Source organism: Garra rufa, chromosome 14 (assembly GCF_049309525.1).
Source record: "Garra rufa chromosome 14, GarRuf1.0, whole genome shotgun sequence".
Classification (NCBI taxonomy): Eukaryota; Metazoa; Chordata; class Actinopteri; order Cypriniformes; family Cyprinidae; genus Garra; species Garra rufa.
In genome coordinates, this window is record NC_133374.1 from 3147197 (window position 1) to 3164107 (window position 16911).

General features: G+C 39.9%; 2 protein-coding genes across 4 annotated transcripts in view; one reads left to right on the plus strand and one right to left on the minus strand.

The window, feature by feature from the left end:
- Positions 1 to 110: 110 nt before the first annotated feature.
- Positions 111 to 3129, minus strand: LOC141285046 (platelet-activating factor acetylhydrolase IB subunit alpha2-like). Its single transcript, XM_073818087.1, has 6 exons — positions 2977 to 3129; positions 2325 to 2391; positions 2079 to 2168; positions 1012 to 1128; positions 814 to 936; positions 111 to 729 (listed from the first exon to the last, which is right to left on the minus strand). The coding sequence occupies exons 2-6, from the start codon at positions 2388 to 2390 to the stop codon at positions 466 to 468; spliced, it is 660 nt and encodes a 219-aa protein (XP_073674188.1). The 5' UTR covers position 2391; positions 2977 to 3129; the 3' UTR covers positions 111 to 465.
- A 604-nt stretch (positions 3130 to 3733) lies between these two features.
- Positions 3734 to 16911, plus strand: part of sik3 (SIK family kinase 3) — a 50043-nt gene continuing 36865 nt past the window's right edge. For 2 of the 3 annotated variants that reach the window (XM_073817277.1, XM_073817276.1), the window contains exon 1: positions 3734 to 4003. In XM_073817277.1, the coding sequence (XP_073673378.1) occupies positions 3773 to 4003 (231 nt within the window). In that variant the 5' untranslated portion in view covers positions 3734 to 3772. The remainder of the gene's footprint in view (positions 4004 to 16911) is intronic. The other variant, XM_073817278.1, reaches the window with a different exon arrangement.

Here is a 16911-nt window from a genome sequence, read left to right on the forward strand (position 1 = left end):
ATTTTCTGAATTACGGAGTGACAAAATGAGTCCCAAAATCTCCTCTGTAAAACATTTGACTCTAATATGTCAAAAAATTAAACAAGAATGTTAAAACTGACTTCATCCGGTGTTTAGATTTTTGTGCTAGAAATGTTGCAAATTACCACATATTTTATTAAATAATGCTCATTTGCATATTTAAATCTAACATTTCAGAAAACTTGTGATACAAAAATGTTTGCAATTATTAATCAAATCAATCACCTGAGTAAGTAAGGTGATAACTATTAGTTCATTTTTTACCCTAATCATCTGCAGTGACTCGCCTTAATATCACAATGGAGTTTTTAACAGAAAATGATATGTATATATTTACATATGTTACAGAACATTTAGAGGATATATTTGTAGTGATACTTTAGATGCAAACAGAAGAGAAAGACGCTTGGTTTTTCGATGAGAAGCTGTATGTAGGACAGAGGTCTATTTAGCAGCTGTGGTTTCCTCCAGTATCTGCAGCAGAAGGTCGTGGAGAGGTTTGCTGAGGGTTTGATACCCAGCCGCTGTCAGGTGCAGGAAGTCAAACATGTCGTGTTTAGAGATGCTTCCGTCCGACTGAAGGAACTCAGCGCTGACGTCCAGAAACTGAACCGGGCCGAGACGCGCCAAAGACGAGCGCAGTAACTCGTTCACCGCTGCGTTCTTCTGACGTAGCGGGTTCTGATGTTCTCCACGAGGAAGGAGACCCTGAGAATGACACACAGAGAGAGAGAGAGAGTCAGAGCGCGTGTGTGTGTCTCAAATCATAAACACACTTGTGTACAGTCGTACCAGCACGACGATTCTGGCACGAGGGAGCTGTGAGATGAGGAACTGTGTGATGGCCGTCACTCCTTCTGCCACCTGCTCCGCCGTGTGCTGCTGATTATTGGTGCCGACCCACAGAACCACCACCTGGGGGCGACACACACACATGTTACAGAGTGCTCTGCTGCTCGAGATGTCACTTCCTGTGCTGTGAGCACGCACCTTGGGCTGGATGTTCTGCAGCTCTCCGTTCTGCATCCTCCAGAGGACGTTACAGGTGGTGTCTCCGGCCAGACCGAAGTTGAGCGCGTGCAGCGGAGAGAACAGATCCTTCCACACCTACAGGATCATCAATCAGCATCGTCACATTCTTCTGCATTACAGGATTAATCCACTTCCAGAATAAATGTTTCCTGATCACTTACTCAGCTCTGTGTCATCCAAGATCTTCATGTCTTTCTTTCTTTCTTCAGTCGTTTTTTAAGAAAAACAGTCCAGGATTTTTCTCCATCTTCATAACAGATTGAAGATTAAAAATGCAGTTTAAATGGGCTCTAAACAATCCCAGCTGAGAAAGAAGGGTCTTATCTAGCAAAATGAGCAGTCATTTTCTTGAAATAAATTAATATTTATACACTTTTTAACCTCAAATGCTGGTCTTGTCTAGCTCTGTGCACTCCGGTTCAAGACAGTTAGGGTATGTCAAAAAACTCCCATCTCATTTTCTCCTTCAACTTTAAAATCATCCTACATCACAGTTTTATCTTTTTTTGTAACGGACGTTTGATCTTCTTTGCACATTCACTTTGTAAACACTGGGTCTGTACTTCTGCAGCGACGGAGGACCATTCTGAAGTTGGAGGAGAAAATGAAATGGGAGTTTTTAGACATACCCTAACTGTCTTGAACCGGATGCAGAGATAGAAGATGAGCATTTGAGGTTAAAAAGTATAGATACTGTATTTTTATTTTAGAAAATAACTAATTGTTTCACTAAATAAGACCCTTATTCCTCGGCTGGGATCGTTTAGAGTCCTTTAAAGCTGTATTTTTAACCTTCAATCCGTTGAGCACCATTGAAGTCCACTTTATGGAGAAAAATCCTGCAATGTTTTTCTCTAAAAACTGAATTTCTTCACGACTGAAGAAAGAAAGACATGAACATCGTGGATGACAAAGGGGGTGAGTACATGATCAGGATTTTTTTATTTTGAAAGTGGAGTAATCCTTTAAACAACTTAATAATAAGAATCAGTCAATGTGATCCATAAGCAGCTGAGATGTTGGACCTCGTGTTGTTGCATCAGTTGAATCATGGAGTCTCCGATAAACAGCACGTCTGGTTCTGCGTCCTTACACTCCTGAACGAAGCGCTCGTGCTGAAACACACACGATCAGACGCACTTGAACAGTTCTGATGAAGATTCTAAACTGTGCTTTTGCTCAGGGATCTCCTGACTACAGAAACAGACTAGAGTCCCTGAGATCAGAGCAGTGTTATTGAGTATGGAGTATGAGAGCAGATGTAGGTCTACCTGTGAGATCCAGCGGGCGTCACCCTGGACATCCTGCACCGGGAGAGGCTGAGCAGCAGGGTTCATCCTGCACACACACACACACATATATATATACACTGTAAACATGCAAACATGTCATTTATCAGATGTATGTAAAGTCATTTATCAGGTCAGGTCTGAACAGCAGTGGAGGAGGAGGAGGTGAGGAGAGGCCCGGGGAGCAGTTGCTCAAGGGACTCACCTCAGTGGTGTTATCGAGGGTGAAGAGAGTGCTGTACATTCACTCCCCCACCGACAATCCCTGCCTGACCTGAGACTCGAACCTGCAACCTTTGGGTTACAAGTCCGACTCTCTAACCATTAGGCCATGCTACACTTTCAGATTCAAGACTAACCAGTGTTTCCCAGCTGTCATATGAACCACAACACATACATATACATCTATGATAATAACTCATACAACCGTTTAAAAGTGCTATAAGAAATTCAGATTACTTGATGTTTTGACAGCTGTTTTTAAGTCCCTGTTCGATAGGTTCAACAGAACAAATGTTGTCCCAGTAGTTGGTCACTCCTGCTCTAGACTAATCATGTCCATCTGACTGTGAGAGCTTAGTTCAGACTCATGTGAGCTGCAGGAAGTAGATAATGAAGTTACTGACTCACACACCTGTATGGCGAAGCTGTCCTCCACAGATCTCTGTAAGAGTGTTTATGTCTGACTGTTGTTATATGTTTATTTCACACAGCAAAGATCACTTCCGCATTAATGAACAACCGCCGTGCGCTGACGCGGACGCCCCGCCCCTTCCGCTGACGTCAGCACACAACACTGATCACGAGAGAGAGAGATGTTTGAGAGGTCAGAGCAGCATCAGTGTGTTCTTCACTTATCCTTAGATATGAAACATCAGACACTGAAATGATGATCACTAATCACATTAATAACTCGAGCATCTGATAACCTCATCAGATCTATCTGTGTTCATGTGTACTGTACAATAAAAAATATATGTATAAAAGAACTATTATGACAGATATATAGATAAATAGATGCGCATGCTCTGAGGCTCGTTCATGAGGAGTTGCGCATTCACGATTCCCACATTCCTGTCTCCGAGCGCGTTTCCGGTTGGAAGGGGATGGGGGGGGGGGGCTTATGCAGGGAACTTATTGTTGTCATGGCAATAGTTTCCTCAGCGCATTCGAGCAGACAGCAGCAGCGAGAGATCTGAGGAATATAATAAACACACACGCGCAAGCGCGCGCACGCCCCGTCGCCAAGGCGACCGAGACATGCGCTCGCGCAGGCAATGAAGTCATTGTTACGCTATCGGTTGCCACGGCGACATCCATGAGAGGGCGCTGCGCAAAGGGGCGGCGCTCGCGTCCTGACGCACGGCGGGGGCGTGTCCGGAGAGCGCGCAGCGCGTCCTCGCTTGTTGTTCCCGCAGAGAGGGCAGAAGATGGCGGCCGTGTCGAGCGGGGCTGCCGCCGCCGCCGGGATTCCGCACCCGAACCGCGAGCGAGCGCAGCCCGCCGCCTCCATACACCACCCGAACGCGAACCGAGCCGCCGCGGCGGGCGTCGGTCGCCCGCCCCCCGTGCGCGTCGGCTACTATGAGATGGAGCGGACCATCGGGAAGGGCAATTTCGCCGTGGTCAAACTCGCCACGCACATGATCACCAAAGCGAAGGTAAGCGACACTATCATCGCCGCTTCCGACGCGCCGCGGGGCCTCATCCGCGCACTGACCAGCGGAGACACCGACCGCTCACACGCGCACTCACTCACACTGATGCGGCCTGCGCTCGCTCCTCGCTCGCTCGCGCGCGTGCGCGTGTCTGAAAATTGTGTATGGATTGTGTATAGATGCGCGCGCGCGCGCGAGCGAGTGTGTTGCGTGTGGATTGTATGCGTGTGTACGTTAGATTGCGCTTATGTGGAGTGTGTGTGTCGCGTGAGAAAGTGTGTGTAGAAGTCAGTGTGTGTCAGTGTGTGTGTGTGTGTGTGTGTGTGTGTGTGTGTGTGTGTGTAAATGTGGGTTGGTTAACAGTAATCCATGTTGTATTATTGCAGCAGTGATGCTGTTGTGGGAGGAGAGAGAGATAGACAGAGAGATAGATAAAGATAGACAGGTAGGCAGAGAAGGTTAGAGAAGGGGATAGATGGCACAGAGGGGGGTAGATAGAGAATAAGATTGACAAGCAGTGAAATGTTTACTTTATTCTGTTTATGTGTTATATAATCATTATTTAGTTCATTGCTTAAATACTTTGGCATTGCTGTGCAAGTCAGTGTCAATAAACTCATTGGAATTGAACTGAATTGATAGATACATGGATAGACAGATAGAGGGATAGACAGCAGTGTGATGGGTCTGTGGTGATTCTCAGTGTTTGTGAAGATGTCAGATGTGTGTTTATCGTAATCATGAGTGTGTTCAGTGTTGATCTTTGTTCATCTGTGTGTGTGTGTGTGTGTGTGTGTGTGTGCACTTGTATAGCTATTTTTGTGATCACAGTTTTGTAAAGTGAGGACATTTAGGCCAGTCCTCACTTTCTGAGGCTCTTTAAAGGCCTGTTTGAGGCTCAAGAGGGTTTTAGGGATCAGGTTGTAATTGGGTAAAGGTTAGGTTTAGGGTAATAGCATTGCGTCAGTGACAGTGTATGTCCTCAAACACAGTTATAGAGTTGTGTGTGTGTGTCCTGGTTTGCTCCGGATCACTGCAGGTCAGCGTCAGGATTCCCCCAGTTTTAACTCATCTGAAGGGCTGTAATAGTCCGGTGACGGAGCGCTGTACGTCAGCGCAGGCCATGAATCTCTCATGAATGTGTGAACTGGGCCGGTTGTGGTCGGCTGATGACGCCGTCGCTGTGATTATCGCTGTGTGGTTGTCAGATCTGCTGATGTCAGAGGATGGTTTAGAGTTAATATTGTGTGTAGTATCTTCACATCATCTCAACAATAGCGTTATGTAATATCAGACACACTGATCTCTAGATATCAGCGGCCTTTGAAAACCCAAATGTGTGTGAGAGTCGACGTCTGACGGAGCAGTGAATATTCATGATTTGGCATCTGATCGCTTTCTTTGATCCACTCTCTCTCTGTCTCTCTGTTGCTGTGTGATCATATCATGTACAGTGGATCACGTGTGTCATTGTGTGGTATCTCTGTTCATCTGCGCTGGGTATTCTCTCATACGGTCAGCAGGATGTTTAGATCTGCACTGGAACAGAAGTGTGATAGATAGTGTTTAATGATCATTAAATCACGGACCGGTGTGTTGTTTGTAGTCAGTGTGATTCTGTTGAAGCTCTCTGTTTGTGTGATGTCACGTATGACCTGTGAACCCAGAACCTGTGTTTTTCACACTGTCCATAGTTTAAACATCATCTCCCACAATGCAGTGCAGCTTTAAATGTGCATTGCAGAAACAACTAGTTGACAACTTTAAAATGTGGATGCAGTTCAGCCTTCTTGTTTATTTCTCTTATATTCGACGCTGCGCCACAAAACCAGTCTTAAGCAGCACGGCTATATTTGTAGCAATAGCTAAAACTACATTGTATGGGTCAAAATGATCGATTTTGCTTTTATGCCAAAAATCATTAGGATATTAAGATCATGTTCCATAAAGATATTTTGTAAATCTCCTACCATAAATGTATCAAAACTTATTTTTTGATTAGTAATACGCATAGCTATAAAACTTAATTTGGACAACTTTAAAGGTGATTTTCTCAGCATTTTGATTTTTTTGCACCCTCAGATTCTAGATTTTCAAATAGTTGTATCTCGACCAAATATTGTCCTGTCCTAACCAACCACACATCAATGGAAAGCTTATTTATTCAACTTTCAGATGATGTATAAATCAGTTTCGAAGAATTTACACTTATGACTGGTTTTGTGCTCCAGGGTCACATATAGTCTAGTTTTAGAATGTATATCATTCATAAATCTTTTGTAGATCATGTTTAGTGCAGCACTTATATGCGTGATAATAGATTTATGATTTATACACATTTGACATGAACGAGGCTCGTTGTACTTTCATACACAATTCATAATTCACAATTCATACACAAAAACCAAACCTAAACTTGAAATCCCTAATGTGTATCAGACATTTCACATCTACATCTATGAGATGCACAACAGATTTTATGATCATCTTATGAATTTAAGCATCTGTCTGCTGGCGTTGAAGCGAAGCTGCACAATTATGACAAAATTCTAAAGTTGATATTGTGAACAAACCATCTCTTCTGCTCACCAAGGCTGTATTTATTTGATCAAAAATACAGTAAAAATTGTGAAATATTACTTTTTCAAACAGCTGTTTTCTATGTGAATACCTGTTAAAACTGAGTTTATTTTTGTGATGCGCAGCTGAATTTTCAGCATCATTACTGCAGTCTTCAGCGTCACATGATCCTTCAGAAATCATTCTAATATCCTGATTTGCTGCTCAACAAACATTTCTGATTATTATCAATGTTAAAAACAGTTGTGCTGGCCAATATTTCTGCGGAAACCGTCATAAGTTTTATTTTTCAGGATTCACAGATGAATAGAAAGTTCAGAAGAACCATTTATTTGAAGTAGAAATCTTCTGAAGCATTATAAATGTCTTTACTGTCACTTTTGATCAGTTTAATGCATAACTGATGAATAAAAGCATTAATTTAAAGAAAAAAGTAATCATACTGACTCTAGACAGTTGAACAGTCGTGTAGCTGCACATCCGACACAGATATCTGACTATAGTGAAGTGTGTTAATCTCAGTGTGAATGGGATGTTTTGATGCAGTTGATCTGAATATATTGGTGTGTCTCATGACACTAGTCAACATTTGAAGTGGATCAAAAGTTTTGATCAAAGTTGTGCTAAAACCAAAACAATACCTGTTCTTGTCTTAGGACAAACTTGTATTGACCCACTTCAGATGTTGACTGCTATATCTGGATTGGGCTCTGACACGCGTGTGCTGCTCTTTCTGCATATTGAAGTCGATGGCACTTTATATTTTGGGTTTGTCAGAGTCTGGTCACTAAAGCATGTTGACGAGTATCCCGATGTTGATCTGCTGTTACAAGCCGCATGTGTTCTGTGGATTGATATTGCACACCAGATGAGAAGAATGAGTGATTGATTTGTGTTTGGTGATTTCTCAGGCGTTAGGAAGACAAAGGCCGAAGCTGTATTCACAGGGTCCCTGCACTGGATGCTAATGCCGAAGAAGAACCAGTAGCTGGATTGGACAATGTTTGTCTTCCAGAGTTTACTTTGAGACGCTCAGGAGATCCCTTAAGCATTGTAGAGCTGGGCAATATGGCCAAAAATAAAATCACAAAAACTCAAACTTGTCCCAAACTTCTTAAGTTAAAAAATGTAGACATTCAGTTTAATAGGTCAACTATAAAAGTCAAGACAATTATATGATAGTATAACAGCAGTAATCATGATTGGTAGCAGTAAAACAGCAGCAGCTTTCAGTCTTTTTTTTTAACATATGTATAAGACAAGGTTTGTAGAAGATATAGTTGTAGTTCATGTATCTTTTCTGCAAAGATATTTAACAAGAGATTTAACATTTACATTATGTGTGCTGCATGAGGTTTAATTAAAACAAATCATGTTGTAGTTACATTTTCAAGTTGACTAGTTAAAAAAATTGAGAATTGGTCAAATGTTCCGAAAGATTTTAATTTTTTGCCATTTTGCTCAGCTCATGTCCTTCCAAACCTGAAAGACCTTCGTTCATTTTTGGATATTTGTTTGATAAAAACCGAAAGCTTTCTGACCCTCTGTAGACAGCAATGGAACTGAAACATTTTATGTCCCAGAAAGCTAGTAAAGACATTGATACAATAGTCATGTGAATACTTTGTGTGTGCAAGGAAAACTACAATAAACACTTTTTTAACAACTTCTTCTCGTTCGTGTCAGTCGTCGATGCATTTTCACAGGAGTACCGCAGTGGATGTGGGTGATGCTGCTGTTCTGATGGACAACCCACATCCACTTGTTTGTTTATGAGTCGCACAACAAGTATTCTTGTAACTTCATAACATGACATTTGAACCGCTGATGTCACATGACTGTTTGAGCCATGTCCTCACTACCTTCCTGGGCCTTGAACATGTCAGTTGTGTTGCTGTAGATGCAGCGTCAAATTCTGGGCCAAAGCCGAACAAAATTACCCACTGGGCTGAAGGCCGATTACCAAACACGGTTTTTCATGTGTCTACACCCCTCCCCATGTATTTTGCCAGTTTCTTTCACTATTGCATGAATTAAATAGTCAATATTTACTTTTTACAGTTTTGTCTTGCCTATCAAAGAAAAAATCAATTGCAAACAACAATTTAAAAATGTTTACCTAACACTGAACATTTGACCATTCTAGTAGACATTATAGTCTACCAACAAACCACAACTTAACCTTAAATTTACAACTTAGTAAAGAGTTAAATAATGTTCTTTGGCCATTTTTAAGAGCCCCTTCTTGAATCAGGCATGTGTTTGTAATGCACAAATAAATGCAGCCTTGCTGGGCAAAGGACAATGTTAGAATAATGTATTAATAGAGCTGTTGGAATATTTTTGTCTTAATTTAAATTTTTAAGAGTAAAATGCCAATACTAACATTTCTGAATGTTGACTTTTATTTAGTGGTAAACCTGCAAGAAGAGCTCAGTCCTAGTGTTTGCTGGCAGCAGCAGATTTGTGAATGATTGTCATCTTTGGTCTTTGAACCCTGGCTAAGGAGCTGCTGTCAGAATAAACACAATTGGTGTCTGGTGTATTAGACAACAGAACGTTCTGGAGTTGATTGACTAATGGATGATTTCAGTCATCATACAGTAACCTTTCTCTTCTCATGAAGACATTAGAGGTCGACCGATGTATCGGTTTTGCCGATTAATCGGCACCGATAGTTGATTGGCCGAACTATCGGTTATCGGCAAAAATCCTTGCCGATAGTTTTTCCGGGTTGCGTTCTTTGCTGAAGCGGCTCACGCTCCGCTGTCATGGAGTATGAGAGGTTAAGCCCTAGACCAATGTTTAATGCCAGGATTGCTACCATATATTTGTATTGATTTATATCCAGCTGTTTATATTCTTAGCCAGCAAAGTTGCAGGTGTAAAGACATGAGAAAGCAAACTGTGTTCATTCAGCCGACAAAATCAGTCACAGTGCGCCATAGTTTTACATTACACATCTTTCCTACATCGTTCATAAAGACTTGACCCTGTGCTGGAAAATTGAGTATTGTGCATTTAAGCAAACTATTTGTATTTCTTTAGCTCTAATTAAGTCTGTATGCTTAATACAGAGCTATAATTTATGTTTTAGCCTTTTCTTCAGGCCGTTAAAGCATGGTGAGTTTGCATCTTGTTACGCACTTTATTTCACAATGCCATTTTCCTGTTCCTATTTGATTTTAATAACTGATCAACAAAAATATATATTAAAAATTAAGATAAAAATAATACAAAACGAAATTCGTTAAAGAAGGGATTTTCCACAAATAAAAACGTACGAAGTTGTCAAAAATTGTGTCTGACCCTCTCCAATTCTCCTGGCGTATTGCCGTCCAATTCATACGTCCTTTATGACATTTACAAATTACACAAACTTCTTTCGTAATTAACATATTAAACTGAAACAAAACAAAAACAAATCATATTTAAACATAAATGTAAAACAGAAAAGAAATTGTTTCTGAAATGGCTGCATTATAGATCGCACTTTCTCTTTCCGTTTCATGTTTAAACTAACCTTTGCCGCTTTTTTGATCATTCTTGAAGTAAAAATTTGCCCGTTTGGTGATTAAATAAACTGTTTTAGATTTATGCTTGAACTATACAACGCGTCCTGTGTGTGTGTGTGTGTGTGTGTGTGTGTGATACCTGCAAGTTGTCCGCGCAACACAGCGCTGCACTTTTGTTCGGTTTCATTAAAGGGTGGGTGAAAAATAGATTCTCCGACGCACCTCAATCCTCTCTTCAATGAGCGTGTGTTTTTCCCGCATATGGCACGCGTGCGCGCCAGAAACGCGGCTGGCTTCATTGCACAGAATTTCCACAGTGAGCTAAGTGTATTGTTTGACAGTGTGAGCTATCAATCGCAGTTTTTGACTTTACATGTGCCTTCATTTCTGCCGTTTATAATGCAGTACTATTAGATGCACTGACAGACTTTCAATTGCTCTTTGTGTTTGTTCGTCCTAAAAAGCTTGATTGCAGATGCAGTTAAATGCACTTGGTTTTCAAATACTTTTATACGAAACTGATGTACACACAGTCAGTTATGTTTTCAGAGCAGGACAAAACATCTGATACATCGAAATAGACCTGTGCATTCGTTTGAATGCAGCCTGTTAAAGCTGCCTCTGTCTGATCTCATCTGTAATAATCAAATGAAAAAGAAAAAAACTATTTCTGTAAACTTGCCGACACTTAAAGAACACTAATTTTAAATAAGTAATTATTTTAAAAAGCAGCCTGCTTATATAATAAAAAAAATGTTAAAATTTAAAGATTCCCACCCCTTTACAATGAGCCCATTTGTAACAACTAAGATTGATGAAAGCTGTAGAATAGAAGTGTTGTTTCTTGTTAGAGTGTTAATTTCAACATTTACTGATATATTGTTAAATTTCGAAGTTCATTTTGTTAACATTAATGAACTATGAAATAACTTTAATGATCAATTTATAATTAGTATTAATATTTTTATTCATTTACAAAGTATGGTTTAGTATTTATTTTTTTTAAATAGTAGAGCACTATTTTAGTTGGCCTTCAATATCCATTTTCAAAAACTATCGGTTAATTAATCGGTATCGGCCAGCGTGGTCCAACCTAGCTATCGGTATCGGTAAAAACCAATATCGGTCGACCTCTAGAAGACATGCGATGCGCTTCTAAACAGTCTCTCGCTGTCGCTGCTCGGAATGATTTTTGCCTCTTTCTCGGACAGTTTTAAATGCTTCCACACTGACCACATGTTTGATCATTAGTGCACGCCTCTATTTGATCACCTCACCTCATTGCTCGCTATCATTTATTTGCCAAACATTCAGTGCATCCCTAAAAAATATCTTAATTTGTGTTCCGAAGATGGAATTCATCAGTTCTCAGCACTGGTGGCTCTAATTGTAACATTTACTATGATTCCTCTATTTTAAAAACTGTGTCCAAATATTACATTTAAATGAATCAATGAGATCTGAAGAGTCGTCAGCTCTAGAGCACTGTCTTCAGGTCTGAGTTTAGATCAGGACTGTCATGTGATCCAGGAGTGAGCTGTGATTGGTGCTCGTGTGTGTCTTCAGATAGACATCAGTGTGTCTCAGACTCTGTGCTGCTGACAGGTGTGTGTGTGTGTGTGTGTGTGTGTGTGTGTGTGTGTGTGTGTGTGTGTGTGTGTGTGTGTGTGTTCAGCAGTGACGTGTGTGAGTGCAGACGCTCAGCTGTGTAAGCCAATTAACATGCTAAGACTTGCTGTCATCTGGAATGTCTCTCTCTCTCTCTCTCTCTCTCTCTCTCTCTCTCTCTCTCTCTCTCTCTCTCTCTGTCTCTCTCTCTGTCTGTTCGTGTCTTAATCCAGGCTGATGTCAGATAACAGGTGCTGTCTGTGTCTGTATGTGTGTATAAGTGTGTGTGTGATGGTCAGTTACAGTACTGAAGTTCTGGATCTGATTTTGTCATTGTTCACTTAAACATGAGCAGCTTATTTTTCATCACATAAGAAAAGGGAAACAATATAAAATGATTCAATTGTTGCAGTTATTTTTCATGACAGTTCAGCACATTCTCCTCTAATATTTCAGTAGTGTAATGTAAAGAAATCTCATTCTCAATACTGTAATGCATCCAGATTTACATTTGAGTTTGTGATTCTCATGATTCCTAATGATGATCATCAGACAGGATTTATAATTCAATGACAGTGCAGTAAATACACTGTGTTTAAGGTTGAAATTATCTGATCAAAAATACTATAAATATTGTGATATATTAATATGGTTTAAAACAGCTGTTTTCTATGTGAATATCTGTTGAAATCTAATTTATTCCTGTGATCAAAGCTGAATTTTCAGCATCATTACTGCAGTCTTCAGCGTCACATGATCCTTCAGAAATCAGTCTAATATACTAATTTGCTGCTCAACAAACATTTCTGATTATTATCAATGTTGAAAACATTTGTGTTGCACAATATTTTTGTGGAAATACATTTTATTTTTTTTAGGATTCACAGATGAATAGAAAGAAACAGCATTTATTTGAAATAGGAATCTTTTCTAACATTATAAATATCTTTACTGTCACTTCTGAGCAATTTATTGCATCCTTGATCAATAAAAGCATTCATTTCTTTCTAAAAAAAATCTACAGAACCCAAACTAACATAATGTAATAATATTTCACATTTGAAATATATGTAATTAAAAAATTACATGAATAAAATTATTATTTTTTCATCATAAATGACATTTTGTGGGAAATGTGCTTAACCGTCATGAAGTAAAATAATAATATAATGTTGCAAAAACAGGATTCACAATGTTTGTAGTTTGTTCTTATTTGATGTTGAAATGAGTCTGTCGTGTTCTTGATGGTTTTGATGAGGCTGATCTTCTAGATGTTTCTGACAGACAGTATTTCTGCTGTGTGTGACGTCAAATGTTCGTTCAGTGACGTGTGTGTGCTCAGATTCATGTGTTCTGGTGATGTTCTGAGGATGTTCTGGTGATGTTCTGGTGATGTTCTGGTGATGTTCTGGTGATGTTCTGAGGATGTTCTGGTGATGTTCTGGTGATGTTCTGAGGATGTTCTGGTGATGTTCTGGTGATGTTCTGAGGATGTTCTGGTGATGTTCTGGTGATGTTCTGAGGATTTTCTGGTGATGTTCTGAGGATTTTCTGGTGATGTTCTGGTGATGTTCTGGTGATGTTCTGGTGATGTTCTGAGGATTTTCTGGTGATGTTCTGAGGATTTTCTGGTGATGTTCTGAGGATTTTCTGGTGATGTTCTGGTGATGTTCTGGTGATGTTCTGGTGATGTTCTGAGGATTTTCTGGTGATGTTCTGAGGATTTTCTGGTGATGTTCTGAGGATTTTCTGGTGATGTTCTGAGGATGTTCTGGTGATGTTCTGAGGATGTTCTGGTGATGTTCTGGTGATGTTCTGAGGATGTTCTGGTGATGTTCTGGTGATGTTCTGGTGATGTTCTGGTGATGTTCTGGTGATGTTCTGAGGATGTTCTGGTGATGTTCTGGTGATGTTCTGAGGATTTTCTGGTGATGTTCTGGTGATGTTCTGGTGATGTTCTGAGGATGTTCTGGTGATGTTCTGAGGATGTTCTGGTGATGTTCTGGTGATGTTCTGGTGATGTTCTGGTGATGTTCTGGTGATGTTCTGAGGATGTTCTGGTGATGTTCTGGTGATGTTCTGAGGATTTTCTGGTGATGTTCTGGTGATGTTCTGGTGATGTTCTGAGGATGTTCTGGTGATGTTCTGAGGATATTCTGGTGATGTTCTGGTGATGTTCTGGTGATGTTCTGAGGATGTTCTGGTGATGTTCTGAGGATGTTCTGGTGATGTTCTGAGGATTTTCTGGTGATGTTCTGAGGATTTTCTGGTGATGTTCTGGTGATGTTCTGAGGATGTTCTGGTGATGTTCTGAGGATGTTCTGGTGATGTTCTGAGGATATTCTGGTGATGTTCTGGTGATGTTCTGGTGATGTTCTGGTGATGTTCTGAGGATGTTCTGGTGATGTTCTGAGGATGTTCTGGTGATGTTCTGAGGATGTTCTGAGGATGTTCTGGTGATGTTCTGAGGATGTTCTGGTGATGTTCTGAGGATGTTCTGGTGATGTTTTGATGATGTTCTGGTGATGTTCTGATGATTTTTTGGTGATGTTTTGATGATGTTCTGGTGATGTTCTGGTGATGTTCTGAGGATTTTCTGGTGATGTTCTGAGGATGTTCTGGTGATGTTCTGGTGATGTTCTGAGGATGTTCTGGTGATGTTCTGATGATGTTCTGGTGATGTTCTGAGGATGTTCTGGTGATGTTCTGGTGATGTTTTGATGATGTTCTGGTGATGTTCTGATGATTTTTTGGTGATGTTTTGATGATGTTCTGGTGATGTTCTGGTGATGTTCTGAGGATTTTCTGGTGATGTTCTGAGGATGTTCTGGTGATGTTCTGGTGATGTTCTGAGGATGTTCTGGTGATGTTCTGATGATGTTCTGGTGATGTTCTGAGGATGTTCTGGTGATGTTCTGGTGATGTTTTGATGATGTTCTGGTGATGTTCTGATGATTTTTTGGTGATGTTTTGATGATGTTCTGGTGATGTTCTGAGGATGTTCTGAGGTGTTAGGTGTGTTCTCCTGTAGCTCCAGTCTGCTGCTGATGAGCCGTCACATCAATAACAGGCTAACCGTGTCACGCTGACATCAGCACAGATCACAGCATCTGCAGCACCAACATGCGGTGGTGCACGGAAGTGTGTGTGTGTGTGTGTGTGTGTGTGTGTGTGTGTGTGTGTGTGTGTGTGTGTGTGTGTGTGTGTGTGTGTGTGTGTTGACATGATTGTTCTGTCTCTGCTGTCTTGTTCTTGTGCAGGAAACAGTGGCTTACTCAGCAAAACACACACACAAACACACACACACATACACATACACACACACGGTTGCCATGCCAATAATCCCCGTGTGTTGCGTGCTGAATCATGTTGCTGTGCTTCCTTTCTGTCTCGCTCTGTCCAGTCCACTCACATATAGACACTGTGTATGGGAGAGTTGTAAGGATATCAGTTATGAGTTCTGTGTTTTATGAGGGTGTGTGTGTAATATTCATGAGTCTGTAGTGACTGTAGTCACTCATCATCTTGGCCTTCTTTAGTTCTTTTCTAATGTGGTGTGAGAAACTGATCTGAAAACTTGTAATCAGTAATGCTTTACAGTGAGCTTCTATTTGTTAACATTAGTGAACATGAACTAACAATGAAATTATTAATCTGATTTCAACTTTTACTAATACATAACTCAAATCCAAAATCTGTTGTTACTTAAGGCAAGACACTGCAGGTGAATAAAAAAAAAACTAATAGTTATGACCTTACTCACCCCTTTGATTGATTACATTGATATCTGCAAACATTTTTTGTATAAGTTTTCTAAAATGTTAGGTTTAAATATGCAAGTGAGCCATTATTTAATGAAATATGCGCTAATTTGCATACATATCCAATTCCAAAATTTAAACACTGGATGAGGTCAGTTTTAAAATTCTTGTTTAATTGTTTTCACATATTAGAGTCAAATGTTTTTACTGAAGGAATTCTGGGTATCTCATTTTATCACTCTGATACTGAACAGGCAGAAAACTATATATTTTTTACAGTTTTTTCAGGAATAAAATTTCCCAAAAAATTCTATCTGAACAAATCCCTCTGTAAAAACCTTCAGGATATCGACAGGAACACAAATGCTCAGTGTGGTGTGTGTAAGTGCTGCTGAAGTGGAGATTATGACTCAGTGTAGGAGAAAAAACTCTTGGTCTTTAAAAATCTGTATTCTAATTGAAATCTCAAATAGATAAAGTGCTATAAAAGTAACACTTAACAGTGTCTTTTGGGTGTTTTCTTTCCACTAGTCTGAAAAAACACTTTATGAAAAACCAAAAAGCCCAAAATCTCAAACTTGACAGGTTCATGAAAAAAGTGTGTTATTGCCTGCAGTGTCTCTCTTTAATGAAGCTGAGCTAATATGAACTAACAGTGAGCAGTTGCGTTATTAATAGGGATGTAAAAATATCAAACTTTCACGATATCGCAATATGAAGTCCACAGAACAATTTATTAATTGCAATATAAAAAACAATCTAATGCACTTTGAGAGTACAAAATTAAGAGCTCCAAACTATGTTCCTAAGAAAACTTAAAGAAGTTCACTTCCAGAACTAAAATGTACAGATAATGTACTCACTTTCTCGTCATCCAAGATGTTCATCTTTCCTATCTTCAGTCGTAAAGAAATTGTGTTTTAAGGAAAATATTTCAGTATTTCTCTCCATATAGTGGACTTCTATGGTGCCCTGAGTTTGAACTTCCAAAATGCAGTTTAAATGCAGCCTCAAAGGACTCTAAACGATCCCAGCCGAGGAAGAACAGTCTTATCTAGCCAAACGATCGGTTCTTTTCTAAACAAATTGACAATTTATATCCTTTTTAACCTCAAATGCTGGTCTTGTCCAGCTCTGTGATGCACATGCGTACATTCAAGACAGTTAGGGTATGTCAAAAAACTCCCATCTCATTTTCATCTCCAACTTCAAAATCATCCTACAACGCTGTTTTTTTCTTTTCTTTTTTTTTTTTTTTTGTAAAGGGCATTTGATCTTCTTTGTATGTTCACTTTGTAAACACTGGGTCGGTACTTCTGCAGCGATGTGGGACCAAGTTGGAGGAGAAAATGAGACGGGAGTTTTTTTGACATACCCTAACTGTCTTGAACAGGAATACACAGAGTACGCATTGCAGAGAAAGGAAAAGATGAGCATTTGAGGTTTA

Bases quoted from the DNA above. Each gene is read 5' to 3' on its own strand.
- LOC141285046 (XM_073818087.1), bottom strand. From the start codon at position 2,390: ATGAACCCTGCTGCTCAGCCTCTCCCGGTGCAGGATGTCCAGGGTGAC. The intron at 1,129-2,078 runs GTCCAACATCTC...ATGATCCTGTAG, and splicing joins AACTGATGCAACAACACGAG to GTGTGGAAGGATCTGTTCTC. The intron at 937-1,011 runs GTGCGTGCTCAC...TGTCGCCCCCAG, and splicing joins TGCAGAACATCCAGCCCAAG to GTGGTGGTTCTGTGGGTCGG.